The 13,836-nt window shown below is 40.6% G+C and overlaps 1 protein-coding gene across 2 annotated transcripts in view; it reads left to right on the top strand.

The window, feature by feature from the left end:
• Positions 1-11,707, top strand: part of LOC115215024 (HIV Tat-specific factor 1 homolog) — a 153,525-nt gene extending 141,818 nt beyond the window's left edge. For both annotated transcript variants that reach the window (XM_036505202.1, XM_029784151.2), the window contains exon 8: positions 11,162-11,707. In XM_036505202.1, coding sequence (XP_036361095.1) covers positions 11,162-11,452 — 291 coding nt within the window. In that variant the 3' untranslated portion in view covers positions 11,453-11,707. The remainder of the gene's footprint in view (positions 1-11,161) is intronic.
• The last annotated feature ends 2,129 nt before the right edge of the window (positions 11,708-13,836 follow it).

Here is a 13,836-nt window from a genome sequence, read left to right as displayed (position 1 = left end):
ATGTGCCACCAGCATGGGTGCACTTAGCTTTACAGGTCCTCTTAAGCAGAGCACATCGACTAAGGTCTCGGCTACTAGTCATTGCCACTGTGAGGTTCAAAGTTCGAAGGTCATGTCCCATTTTCCTAGGTCTACCTCTACCACTGGTTCTCTTCACAGTAAGAAATTGGTACTTCTTTACATAGCTGTCCTCGTCCATATGCATCACAAGACCATACCAGCACAGCCGTCTCTCTTGCACATCAGATCTGATTCCTCTTATGCCTAACTTTTCTCTCAAGATGCTTACACTCTGTTGAACATGCACACTGACACTGCACATCCAGCAAAGCATACTGGCTTCATTTCTCTCAAGCCTACACAGGTCTTGGCTGTTATAGCCCATGTTTCACTGCCATGCAGCATAGCTGTTCGCACATAGGCATCAAACAATCTGCCTTTCACCCTGAGAGAGAGGCCCATTGTTGCCAGCAGGGGTAGGCGCTCTCTGAACTTTGCCCAGCCTAATCTTATTCTCACAGTTACGCTCTTGGAACAACCACCTCCACTACTAACCTGGTCACCTAGATACTGGAAGCTATCTACTACCTCTAGCTTGCCACCCTGGTAATTGATGGAGTCTATTTTTCCACACATTTATTATGCCTCTCACCTTCCATATACAAAAGTTAGTTTCTCTTTGATGTTGCTGTACTTTTTGTCTGTCCAAAGTTTACACTGTATGTGCCTTATGGAGTTTCTGCCTACACCTTTTCTACAGATTGAGCAGGGTCATCTACCTGAGGGGATTCATGATTTGTTTGCCTTTCTACTTACTATGACTTTGGTTTTTGCTAGGTTAACTCTAAAGCCCTTTGATTCTAGACCTTGTTTCCATATCTGGAACTTTTTCTCTAGCTCAGGTAGTGATTCAGCTACAAGAGCAAGGTCATCAGCATAGAGGAGCTCCCAGGGGCAGCGTGTCTTGAATTCCTCTGATGCAAAGTTCTCCAGCTGTTAACCTCTCTTTATATTGAAAACCACTGTAGGCCTGATGAGTATTTTGGTAAGATATTTAATTCCATCTGTGAAGGCACGTGGCTTATTGGTTCGGGTGTTGCACTCATGATTTCTAGATCGTGGGTTTGACCAGGCAGCGTGTTCTGATCTTGAGCAAAATACTTCATTTCACGTTGCTTTGATTCTGTGCGGGGACTGACATATCAAAAAATAGACCCGGTGTTTACTCTGCATATCATAAAGGACAACTAAAAGAGGCTGAGGTAGGATTTGCACTCTGACTTTGCAAAACCCTCACCAGCAACAACTACCCAAACAGACCCATGGGGTGAAGGGTTGTTACCTGACTGGTGCCAAATTTTTTCATCCACCAGGAATTAGGAATCACTAACAAATGGTGGATGCTGTGATGCACTGTTACAGCACATGCCACAATACTGCTGCTGCTGCTACTACTACTACTACTACTACTACTACTACTACTTGTGTGTGCATTTGAGAGACAGAAATTGGAAGAAGCCCAATCTGCGTGTGTGCCCCTGTTTGCTCATGTCTTAACATCATGTGATGATTGTAAACGAGCATCACTGTCATACAAGAGGTGTTGTTTGATTCTAAACTTCCATGAAGAATATGCCAGGCTATGGGGGAGTATTACCTTGCCTGGAGAGAAAGGTGAGGGTTGACAACAGGAAAGGCAGCCTGCCATAAAAAATCTGCCTCAACAGGTTCTGTCTTACCATACACACACACACATATATGTCCCACCCACCAGCATGGAAGGCAGACGTTAAGCGATGAGGATAATGATATATACACACACATGCACACACACACACACACACACACACACACGGCAGGCTTCTTCCAGCTTCTATCTGCCAGATTCACTCACAAGGCCTTGGTCGGCTTGAGGCTGTAGTAGAAGACACTTGCCGAAGGTGCCATACAGTGGGAGTGAACCCAGAACCATATGGCTGGGAAGCAAACTTCTTACCACACACACACGACGGGTTTCTTTCAGTTTCTCTCTGCCAAATCCACTCATAAGGTTTTGCTCAGCCTGGGACTAAGGGCTGTAGTTGAAGACACTTTCCCAAAGTACCAAACAGAGGAACTGAACCTGGAATCATATGGCTGGGACGCAGAACTCTTACCACACAGCCATCTGTCATTCCTGTTTAATTTTTTTTTTTTTGTTTTTTTGTGGGGGTGGGGTGCTTTGTTTTTGTTCTGCTCAACATAAAAATGTTAAAGTAAACGACAGGGTTGTGGTCTGTAATATTCAAAGAATTCAAGGAACTTTAGAACCAGTTGGTTCAGTTTCTCTTTGAGGTATTTCCTAACAAGAATAAAGAACACCATTTGGAAAAAAAAAAAATAAAAGAAACAAACGCGGAAAAGCAAAATAAAATCCATCTGGACCAAAATGTTGAGGAATGGGCTTTTTTTATTTGAATTTTTAAAAAAATAATGAATGTTTTCCTTTTACGATACTTTTTATCTTTTACTTGTTTCAGTCATTAGACTGCGGCCATGCTGGGGCACAAATACAAACACAAAGATGTGCGCCTGCGTACACACCTCTTTACACTCACACACACACACACACACACACACACACACACACACACACGGCCGGCTTCTTATAGTTTCTGTCTGTCAAATATATTCACAAGGCTTTGGTCCGCCCAAGGCTATAGTAGAAGACACCGGCCTATGTTGTCATGCAGTGGGACTGAACCTGGAACCATGTGGTTGGGAAGCAAACTTCTTACCACATAGCCACTCCTGCGCCTCTAACTATTACTAATATTATTATTTCAGAATCATTGTAGAATCCAATTTATTGTGGTGTTACCGTGAGGTCTGTAAAGGTGGCTCAGACGGTAACGTGCTGAGCAGTAAAGAAATTCATTGATTAACGACTAAGTTCAAATCCTGCCAGCTGCTCCTACTACATCATCTTGTGTAGGTACAAATTATATTCTGCAACAGAAATTTATACGAGGTCACTGACTGACCGGGGTATACAAAACCCAGGTAAGTTAGTGGACGTAAACCACAGAATTGTAATATGTTTCTTTATTAGCCACACAGGGCTGCACACAGAGCTTTTCTTTTAGGGGAGAAAAAAAAAAAAAAAGAAAGTGAGGTAGGTTTTCGATCAAAAGGGAAAGAAAAAAAAACGATCAATAGGGATCGTGTATCACAGAAATGTCATGATGTAAAGTGTAAAGGGGGAAGCAGATAAGGTTTATCCGTGGAAAGAAAAGCCTACGGAAAAGACCACGGTAACCTCAGTCAATAATGTTACATGTTACCACATTTGTTTGCAAGTAGGTAACCCTCTGTTTTAAATTTTTACGGTCTATAGGATCATAGTCAAGGTGGCTTCGTCATTCATACGTGCCATCCTTGCTACATTCACCCATCTTTTTTTGAAACATTCGCTTGACAAAACTAGCCTCTCTACTCTCACTTTCCTTTTCAAGTGATACTTGAAGAAGTTGATGAGAGATTGACCATAGAGGAAAGTGTTTGTCTCCAATCCTTTCAGACATGTCCACCAGATACATTAGTAGTACGCAATCCAAGTCTCCTCCGTTCAGTGTAACAGTGCGTAGTTCTCTCCCTTGATTCACTGCTTAAAGCTGTCTGCTTTTCTCCTTTGTCCATCCTCCGTAAATTTATTTTGACAAGTCTTATCACAAATTACTTTTATTTAATTTTAGTTTTAAACGTTGAGAACCAACACTTTATTAATTAATCAATTTTTTTTTTATTTTACTTCTGCATATTATTTTATTAATTATTATTTTTAAAATTTTAATTCCATATAAACATATATTAAAGTAATTTATTTTTGTAGGAGTCTTAAATTAATAACATGTTTAATTCGTTTTTAACTTTGGAACTCGAAGGATGTAAAGCTATAAATAACAGCATATAAATAGAGGATTAACAAAAACTCTTGGATGGATAAGTTGAAGGCTGTCTGTGTTATACGAACCCACATCTTCTGGTGGAACGTCAGTCTTTGTTTACAAAAGATGTCGGTTCGGTTGCCACGGACACCTTTCGACCTTTTCTATCCAATTTTTGTTTTTTAACGTAATTCTTCCACGCGACCAGGATTTCTTTCGTGTCTCTCAAAGTTTCAAAATTCTTATGACGTAAGCAATAACTTGGTTAATTTAAAAGCTTAATGTGGTTTCAGAAATTATCTACCATAGAAATTATTAGTTGACAGCTAACGTTTCAAATTAAATGGAATAATAAAAAATGCTCTAGTACCAAAGAAGGGAAGTTGAAAAAGAGAACTTCACAGCCGCTCATTCTAAAAGGTCGTCGTTTTAGCCCTAGGTCAGTCCTGATCAAGCGCATCTATAATCTGAGACATTCCACTCATGACCATCTCGTGTTTAAATGTTTAGTACTACATTGTTGGGGCTAATGCAGTTTCGCACCTCTCCATGAAAAAGACATTTTTTTCGAAAAAATTTTTTCGGATTCTTACGTTTTAGATGTCCGAGATTACGAATATGCAAAAAAAAAAAATTTTTTTGAAACGTTTTCGAATATGCAAAAAAAACATGTTTTCAAAATTTTAAATTCAATAAGCATATAGATATGTGTATAAAGCGATAGATAGATAGAAATGAGTGCCTTCCTTTTGACCGCCACATTTAGTTGACAAAAACAAATAAATAGATGGATGAAAAAGTTCAAAGTTTAAAATTGAAGGGGAGGGTGAAATTTGAACCCTTGTTAAACTTTATAACACTAATTATTAAACATTAATGTTTGTTTCTCATAAAATGGTGTATATTTAATTTACATTTAATTATTATTTACGATTATTTAAGGCAAACAAGTAAAACACTAATTCTTCTCACTTTAATCTTTTAGTCAGTATTTAATTTCTATTTGCATAAATAAGCTCGTTAGTTCGCTACGATCTCTTTAAAGGAAAACAAAATAAAAAATTTAAACGGGGGGGAAGTGGGGGTGAAATAAATTTTTTTTTTTTTTTTGCATATTCGTAATCTCCAATATCTAAAACATAAAAATCCCCCTCCCCCCAAAAAAATTTCAAAAAAATACATTTTTCAAGGAGAGAAGCGAAACTGCATTAGCCCCACATTGTCTAATAGGATGTAAGTTGAGGAGGTTTTGGCTGCTATTTTTAGCGGAAGGTGTGGCCACACTGTAGTTTGATACCCTTTATCATTTTGCTAGGAAAAGGTAGAAAACGGCCAACGTTTTTAGCTTCTATCTTTCACTTGTTTTAGTCATTAGACTGTGGCCATGCTGGGGCACCGCTTTGAGGAATTTTCAGTTGAACGAATTGACTCCAGTACTTGTTTGTTTATTTATTTATTTTTAAGCCTGGTTCTCATTCTGTCAGTCTCTTTTGCTGAACCGCTAAGTTATAGGGATGTAAACACCAACACCAGTTGTCAGGCAGTGGTGGAGGACAAACACACACACACACACACACACACATGCAGGATGGGCTTCTTTCAGTTTCCCTCTACTAGATCCAAGACTTTGGTCAACTTGAGGCTATAGTAGAAGACATTTACCCAAGGTGCCACGCATTGGGACTGAACCTGGAACCATGTGGCTGGGAAGTAAGCTTCTTACCACACAGCACTCAAGGGTTCCAGAACTATTTAATTTTTGTTCACCAAGGTTCCCTTTTTTTTTTAGGCATTGTTTTATGGCCAAGAGCTTTTCCTGGTGCCAGTTATTTCAGGTAAAGGGTGAGTCTATCTCTAAGAGTAGGATACACATGGGAAACAGTTGATTGTAAATGAGTTGTAATTTTATTGATTGTTGTTTAAGAGCGTCTCTAATTGGCATAAGTATGGTGTAGGTAGGACATAGGTGTGATTGTGTGGTTACGAGGCTTGTTTTCCAAACCACATGGTCTTTGATTCGGTCCCACTGCTTGGCACCTTGGGTAAGTATCTTCTTATATATCTGTGCTGACCAAAGCCTTGTGAGGGGATTTGATGAACAGGGCTGATGACAGTACTGCCTGATCGGCACCCGTGTTGGTGGCATGTAAAAAGCACCATTTGAGCGTGGTTGATGCCAGTACCACCTAACTGGTCCCGTACCAGTGGAACATAAAAAACACTATTCAAGCGTGGTCGATGATAGTACCACCTAACTAGCTCTCGTGCTAGTGGCACATAAAAAGCACCCACCACACTCAGATTGAGCCTGGTACAGCCTTCTGGCTCACCAGTCCTCAGTCAAACCTTCTAATCCATGCCAGCATGGAAAACGGACGTTACATGATGATGAAGATATATATATATATATATATATATATGAATAAAAAATGGAGTTAACGCAGGCTTAAACAAGTATTTTTACTTTCGACACATGTTTCGAAAATTCCACTGATACTATTCAAACGAATAAATGGTATAAACAATGCAATCTTCTCTTCGGGAAAGTGAAAAAAACGAAACTCGTCAATACGACATTTTAGCAAAAAATGATGGATTTGTATAGCGATAGACAGAACGCTATTAATATTGTTTAAAAAAACGTTATATGATATAACGTCATAAGTGGCTAACAGAAAGAGTAGGGATATTAATAGTGAATGTTAAATATAAAGGAAATTTCTAAAAATACTCTAGTAAACACAGTTATAGAACGAGCATACAGATGTAAGCACTGGCAGAAACATACATTTAGTGCATATAAGTAGTCTCTATCATTATATATAATTTAAACTTTAATTTCCTTTATATTTAACATTCACTATTGGTATCCCTACTCTTTCTGTTAGCTACTTATGACGTTATATCATATAACATTTTATTAAACAATATTAATAGCGTTCTGTCTATCGCTATACGAATCCATCATTTTTTGCTAAAATGTCGTATTGACGAGTTTCGTCTTTTCACTTTCCCGAAGAGAAGATTGCATTGTTTATACCATTTATTCTTTTGAATAGTATCAGTGGAATTTTCGAAACATGTGTCGAAAGTAAAAATACTTGTTTAAACCTGCGTTAACTCCATTTTTTATTCATATTATTCAAAATATTCAACGTAAACACGAAGTTTCAACCTTTATAAACAAGGAGTTACAACATCTTTACTTGTGAGATTTTTGCTGCCCTGGTAACTATTTATTTATTTTCCGTGTTAATTGTTAACAAGGTAAAAATACACTCATCTATTTATATATATATTATATATATATATATATATAATATATATATATATCATCATCATCATCATCGTCGTTTAACGTCCGTTCTCCATGCTAGCATGGGTTGGACGGTTCGACCGGGGTTCTGGGAAGCCAGAAGGCTGCACCAGGCTCCAGTCTAATTTGGCAATGTTTCTACAGCTGGATGCCCTTCCTAACGCCAACCACTCCGTGAGTGTAGTGGGTGCTTTTTACGTGCCACCTGCACAGGTGCCAGGCGGGGCTGGCAACGGCCACGGTCAGATTGGTGTATTTTATGTGCCACCGGCACGGAAGCCAGTCGAGGCGGTGCTGGCATCGGCCACGAGTCGGATAGTGCTTTTTACGTACCACCAGACCAGGGATCCTGGCTGGTTCAATTCGATTTCGATTTCGCTTGCCCCAACATGTCTTCACAAGCAAAGGGGGTTGGCAAGGGTGCCTGTCGTACGGTCGCATTGGAGTATTTTACGTGCCACGGCCACGAGTCGGATAGTGCTTTTTACGTACCACCAGACCAGGGATCCTGGCTGGTTCAATTCGATTTCGATTTCGCTTGCCCCAACATGTCTTCACAAGCAAAGGGGGTTGGCATGGGTGCCTGTCGTACGGTCGCATTGGAGTATTTTACGTGCCACGGCCACGAGTCGGATAGTGCTTTTTACGTACCACCAGGCCAGGGATCCTGGCTGGTTCAATTCGGTTTCGATTTCGATTTCGATTTCGCTTGCCCCAACATGTCTTCGCAAGCATGGGGGGTTGGCATGGGTGTCTGTCGTCGGATGAGGTTCTATATCGACTTCGCTTGCCTCAACCGGTCTTTGTGTCCAAGGGAGGAAAGGCATTCATAAGTGGGCTGGGCTCACTTGTCCTGCCTGGTCTTCTCACGTACAGAATATTTCCAAAGGTCTCGGTCTCTGGTCATTTCCTCAGTGAGGCCTAAAGTTCGAAGGTCGTGCTTCACCACCTCGTCCCAGGTTTTCCTGGGTCTACCTCTTCCACGGGTTCCCTCAACTGCTAGGGATTGGCACTTTCTCACACACCTATCTTCATCCATTCTCGCCACATGACCATACCAGCGCAATCGTCTCTCTTGCACACCACAACTGATGCTTCTTAGGTACAACATTTCTCTCAAGGTGCTAACGCTCTGTCGAGTATGTACACTGACATTACACATCCATCGGAGCATACTGGCTTCATTCCTCACGAGCTTACGCATGTCCTCAGCAGTCACAGCCCATGTTTCGCTGCCATGTAGCATGGCTGTTCGTACACACGCATCATATAGTCTGCCTTTTACTCTGAGCGAGAGGCCTTTAGTCACCAGCAGAGGTAAGAGCTCCCTAAACTTTGCCCAGGCTATTCTTATTCTAGCAGTTACACTTTCAGCGCACCCACCCCCACTACTGACTTGGTCACCTAGATAACGGAAGCTATCAACTACTTCTAGTTTTTCCCCCTGGAAAGTGACGGAAGTTGTTTTCTGCAGATTTTCGGAGGTTAATGCTCCCGAGCATCTGCCACATACAAAAACTATCTTCCCAGTTAGCCTACCTTTGACATTGCTGCACCTCTTATGTGTCCATAGCTTACACTGGGTACATCTTATAGAGTTTCTACCTACACCTTTTCTACAGATCGAGCAGGGCCATCTTCCTGAAGATATTTGTGGATTGTCTACCTTTCTACTTATTAGTACTTTGGTTTTAGCTAGGTTGACTCTAAGGCCCCTTGATTCTAAACCCTCCTTCCACACCTGGAACTTCTCCTCCAGTTCTGATAGTGACTCAGCAATAAGAGCAAGGTCGTCAGCGTAGAGGAGCTCCCAGGGACAGCCTGTCTTGAATTCCTCCGTAATTGCCTGGAGTACTATGATAAATAGGAGGGGGCTGAGTACTGAACCCTGGTGGACCCCAACCTCTACTTTGAATTCTTCTGTGTACATGTTGCCAACCCTAACCTTACTTACGGCATCTCTGTACATGGCTTGCACAGTCCTCACCAGCCATTCATCTATCCCTAGTTTCCTCATTGACCACCAGATAAGGGATCGGGGGACCCTATCAAAAGCTTTCTCCATGTCAACGAAAGCCAGGTACAGGGGCTTATCTTTGGCTAGGTATTTCTCCTGCAGCTGCCTTACCAGGAATATAGCATCAGTGGTACTTTTCCCTGGCACGAACCCAAACTGCATCTCATCTAAACTAACTCTCTCTCTAATTAGTTGGGCTATGACCCTCTCCGTAACCTTCATTACTTGATCCAACAGCTTGATACCTCTGTAATTATTTGTATCTAGGGCATCACCTTTACCTTTGTAGCAGTTGACTAGTATGCTGCTGCACCAGTCATTGGGTATGACTCCTTCGTGTATCACCTGGTTGACTATACGGGTGACTAGGTTATAGCCGACACTGCCAGATATTTTGAGCATCTCTGCAGTAATTCCTGATGGGCCTGGGGCTTTCCCTGTCTTCATGCTTCTAATTGCCTTAGCTACCACGGAACTATCAACTCGGATAGCTGGTCCCTCTGTAGGGTCAACATTCGGCAGACTCTCTTTATCCCATTCATTTTCCTCATTCAGTAACCTTTCATAGTGGCGTCTCCAAGCTTCTCTCTTTGCATCCTCATTTAGCGCAAGTGAACCATCCTCCATGCGAACACATTTCTCTCCTACCACATCACGATTCTCTCTCACACACTGTCTTGCAACACGAAATACCTCAAGTCTTTCATCCTCACGGCGCAGGACATTGGCAAATTTTCTCTTATCTGCTTCCCCTCTGGCTAGATAGACCTGTCTCCTAGCTTCCCTTCTGGCAGTCTGATACCCTTCCCTGCTACCACCGTTCTTCCAGGCCTTCCAAGCCTGTTTCTTTTGTCTAATAGCCCTGTCAACAATATTGTTCCACCACCACGTTATTTTGGGTCTTAAGGGGACTTTGCACCAGCCACAGATCTGGTCAGCGGCTTTCAGCAGGTTGTCCCTCAGAAACGTCCAGTTGTCTTCTACCCCATGTGTAGCTATACCCCCTTCCACTTCGTCAAAGGCTTCAAGTAACATATCTCTAAATCTCTGTCCATTCGCAGGGGCTTTAAGCTTCCAGACCCTTCTTCTCCATGTTGGTCGTCTTCTAGTCGCCCTCTTAGTCCTGATCCTAAAGTCACTAACTACCAGTCTATGTTGTGGGGTGCATTCTTCGCCTGGGAAGGTTTTGGCATTTTTAAGCAGCCATCTTTCCCTTTTTCTGGCAAGGATGTAGTCGATTTGGCTAGTATGCCGGCCCGATCGGTAGGTGACCAGGTGGCTTGTTGGTTTCCTGAAGTTAGTGTTGCAGACCATAAGACTATTCGCATCGCAGAACTCCAGCAGCCTGGTTCCCTCCTCGTTGCGGGAACCATAACCGTAGCCTCCATGTACGCCATGGAAGCCCCCAGCATGTCGTCCAACATGCCCATTGAAATCACCAGCCACAAAGAGAAGGTCCCTGTCGTTCGTCGATGAGGTGGTCTGCAGTAGGGTGTCATAGAAACTGTCTTTCTGTCCATCGGGTAGCCCTGGCTGAGGGGCATAGGCCGATATAATGGTTGCTAATCTATTATGAAGCACTATTCTAATCTTAAGTATTCTGTCACTTACTCTGATTACCTCAATTACTCTATCTATCCATTTCTCAGCGATAAGTATACCCACGCCACCAACCCCGTCAGTGTTCCCTGCCCAGAAAATATATATATATATATATATATATATATATATATATATATATATATATATAAAATATAGATAGAAAGATAGATGTTTATAAGTATATATATATATATATTTATATATGTACATATGTGTATGTATGTGTGTATATGTATAAAAAATTTAGGTAATATTACACCTGTTGATGCAAAATTTATATGCTTGTTTTTCTTCTTGTAGCGAAACCAGAAAGGTGTGATATCAGTGACTTTTCGAGAACCTGAAGAAGCCGACGAATGTATTGTAGCTTTGAATGGTCGGTGGTTTGCACAGAAAAAGATTGTAGCCGAGACCTGGGATGGGAAAGAGAAATTCGACATTGCAGAAACGGAAGAAGAAAGACAAGACCGTTTGAATAAATGGCAGCGATTCCTTCAACAAGGTTCCACATCGAAGATTTCAAATGAGGAAGGTGGGGAACATAAAACAGAGCTTGCATCAGTGTCCGAAACACCAGCAGCTTCTCCTTGAAACTCAGTCATTTCAGAACTCTGACACTTCGTTTCCGACGAGGTGTGTGCTTTTTTTTTTTTTTTTTTTTTTACCTGATAAGAGACAAAAGCCTGTATGTAACCACTTGCTATATAAATATATATCTACCTACTGACTACTTGCTGACCATCTGTGCTCCCTTTCTTCATGAATAGAACGGGGAACCGACAATTTTATGAGCTTACAGCAACCAAAGTTAAATAACAATAATTGTTTCTTGCACAATAATAATAATAATAAAGGGTAGTGTGCTGGCAGAATCGTTAGCACGCCGGACAAAATGCTTAGCAGCATTTCGTCTGTCTTCATGTTCTGAGTTCAAACTCCTCCAAGGCTGACTTTGCCTTTCATCCTTTTGCGGGGTCAATAAATTAAGTACCAGTTGTGTACTGGAATAATAATAATAATAATAGTAATAATAATAATCATAATAATAATAATGTTTCTAATAATTAGTCGATTATTTTGACCCCATTACTACTACTACTACTACTACTACTACTACTAAATAATAATAATAATAATGATAATGCCTGTTTAAAATGTTTGGCACAAGGCCAGCAACTTCAGGAGGAGTGGGTGATTGATTACATCAACCCCTGTACTCAACTGGTACCTGGATGGATGAAAAGCAAATTTGCTCTCAGCAAGGTTTGAATTAGAAATGTAGAGAGCTGGATCAAATACCACAAGGTATTATTCTGGCACCCAAATTATTTCTGCTAATCAACTCCATTTGCTACTACTACTACTACTACTACTACTACTACTACTACTACTACTACTACTACTACTTCTGCTACTACAACAACAACAACAACAACAATAATGTTTTTCATTTAGGATCAAGGCCATCAAATTGAATAGGAGGGTTTAGTTGAAGCTGTTGACCTCAGTACATGACTGGTATTTTCAACAATGGATAAAACAATGATGATGATGATGTTGATAATAATGTTGGATTGTGGCAAAAGCAAAAATTGCCAACTGTGGGAAGAGGTCACTTAAAATGACACTGGTCAGTTTAAGTTGATTCTTCCTTGCTTAATTCCGCTGAGAAGGATGAAGGGCAAAGTTTTTGACTCTAGCAGGATTTGAATGCAGAATCTAAAAGGATGGAACTAAACATCACATCGAACATTTCATCTGACACTTTACCGATTCTGTCAACAAGCTATTGCCTTCTAGATTAACTCTTTGGATACAAAATCCATCTGAGGCTGCTCTTGGTTCTGTGACATAAACTTCCTGTTTTAAAGGGATCTGAATTAAAAAAAAAAAAAGACCCGACTTTTCATCAAAATTTTTTATTAATTTATTGTCTACCTTTTCAACTTTAATCATGGGAAAAATGATTTTACAAAGTTCTTCATTCTTTTCAAAATTGGAACAAAGGTAGCTTATTTGAACAGAAATATGGCAACAAAAGGGGCTAATAATAATGATGATAGTAATAATAATAATAATAATAATAATAAATAGGCAACATGTATTATGAGCACAAGCCACAGAGAGTGGTGGAGTCAGAGACTAGCAAAATCCTCCGGGATTTCCCAATCCAAACAGATCAGGTACAAGAGCATAGCAGAACGGACCTTGTGGTGGTGGACAAGGTGCGCCACATGTGTTATATAGTTGATGTTGCATGCCCCTTTGACTGACGAATACTCAAGAAGGAAGGCAAAAAGGTATATACAACCCTCTTAAATACGAAATAGCCCTGCTATGGAAAACGAAGGAGGTAAAGATAGTGCCAATTATTATTGGGTCCTTGGGAACAGTATCAGAAGGCATCAAAGAGAATATAAAGTAACTTGAAATAGAGTGCCCAGTAGAACTGTTACAAAAGGTTTGCTTCCTTGGCTCGGCCAGAATAAACAGGATAGTATTAGATAGCTGAAAAAACGGATAGGATGGTACTGTAGGTTGCAGGTAGCAAGCCTGCTATGCATGTGACACTCCGGCAGTTCCTACAGAACCTGAGATAAAGAGAAAATAGTAATGTTTAAAAGCAGCCATGTGGGTGCCATATAAAAAAAAAAGCACCTGGTGCACTGTGAAGGGGTTGGCATTAGGAAGGGCATCCAGCCATAGAACCCTTGCCAGAACAGACAATTGGATCCTGGTGCAGCTCTCTGGCTTGCCAGTTCCTGCCAAAATGTCCAACCCTGCCAGCATAGAAAACTGTTAAATAATAATAATAATAATAATAATGATAGCAATAATGATAATAATGATGATAATAATGATAATAATAATACATTTAAATGAGAGTGAGAAAGAGAGAATTATTATCTGTTTATCGTTTTCTCAGTTCTGACTTGGAAGTTTTCAGTCTTTATCTTCAGCCTCATCTCTTCCAC

This window comes from Octopus sinensis, linkage group LG8, assembly GCF_006345805.1.
Source record: "Octopus sinensis linkage group LG8, ASM634580v1, whole genome shotgun sequence".
Classification (NCBI taxonomy): Eukaryota; Metazoa; Mollusca; class Cephalopoda; order Octopoda; family Octopodidae; genus Octopus; species Octopus sinensis.
Note: the sequence above shows the minus strand (reverse complement) of the source record. Positions and strands in the feature narration are given on the sequence as shown.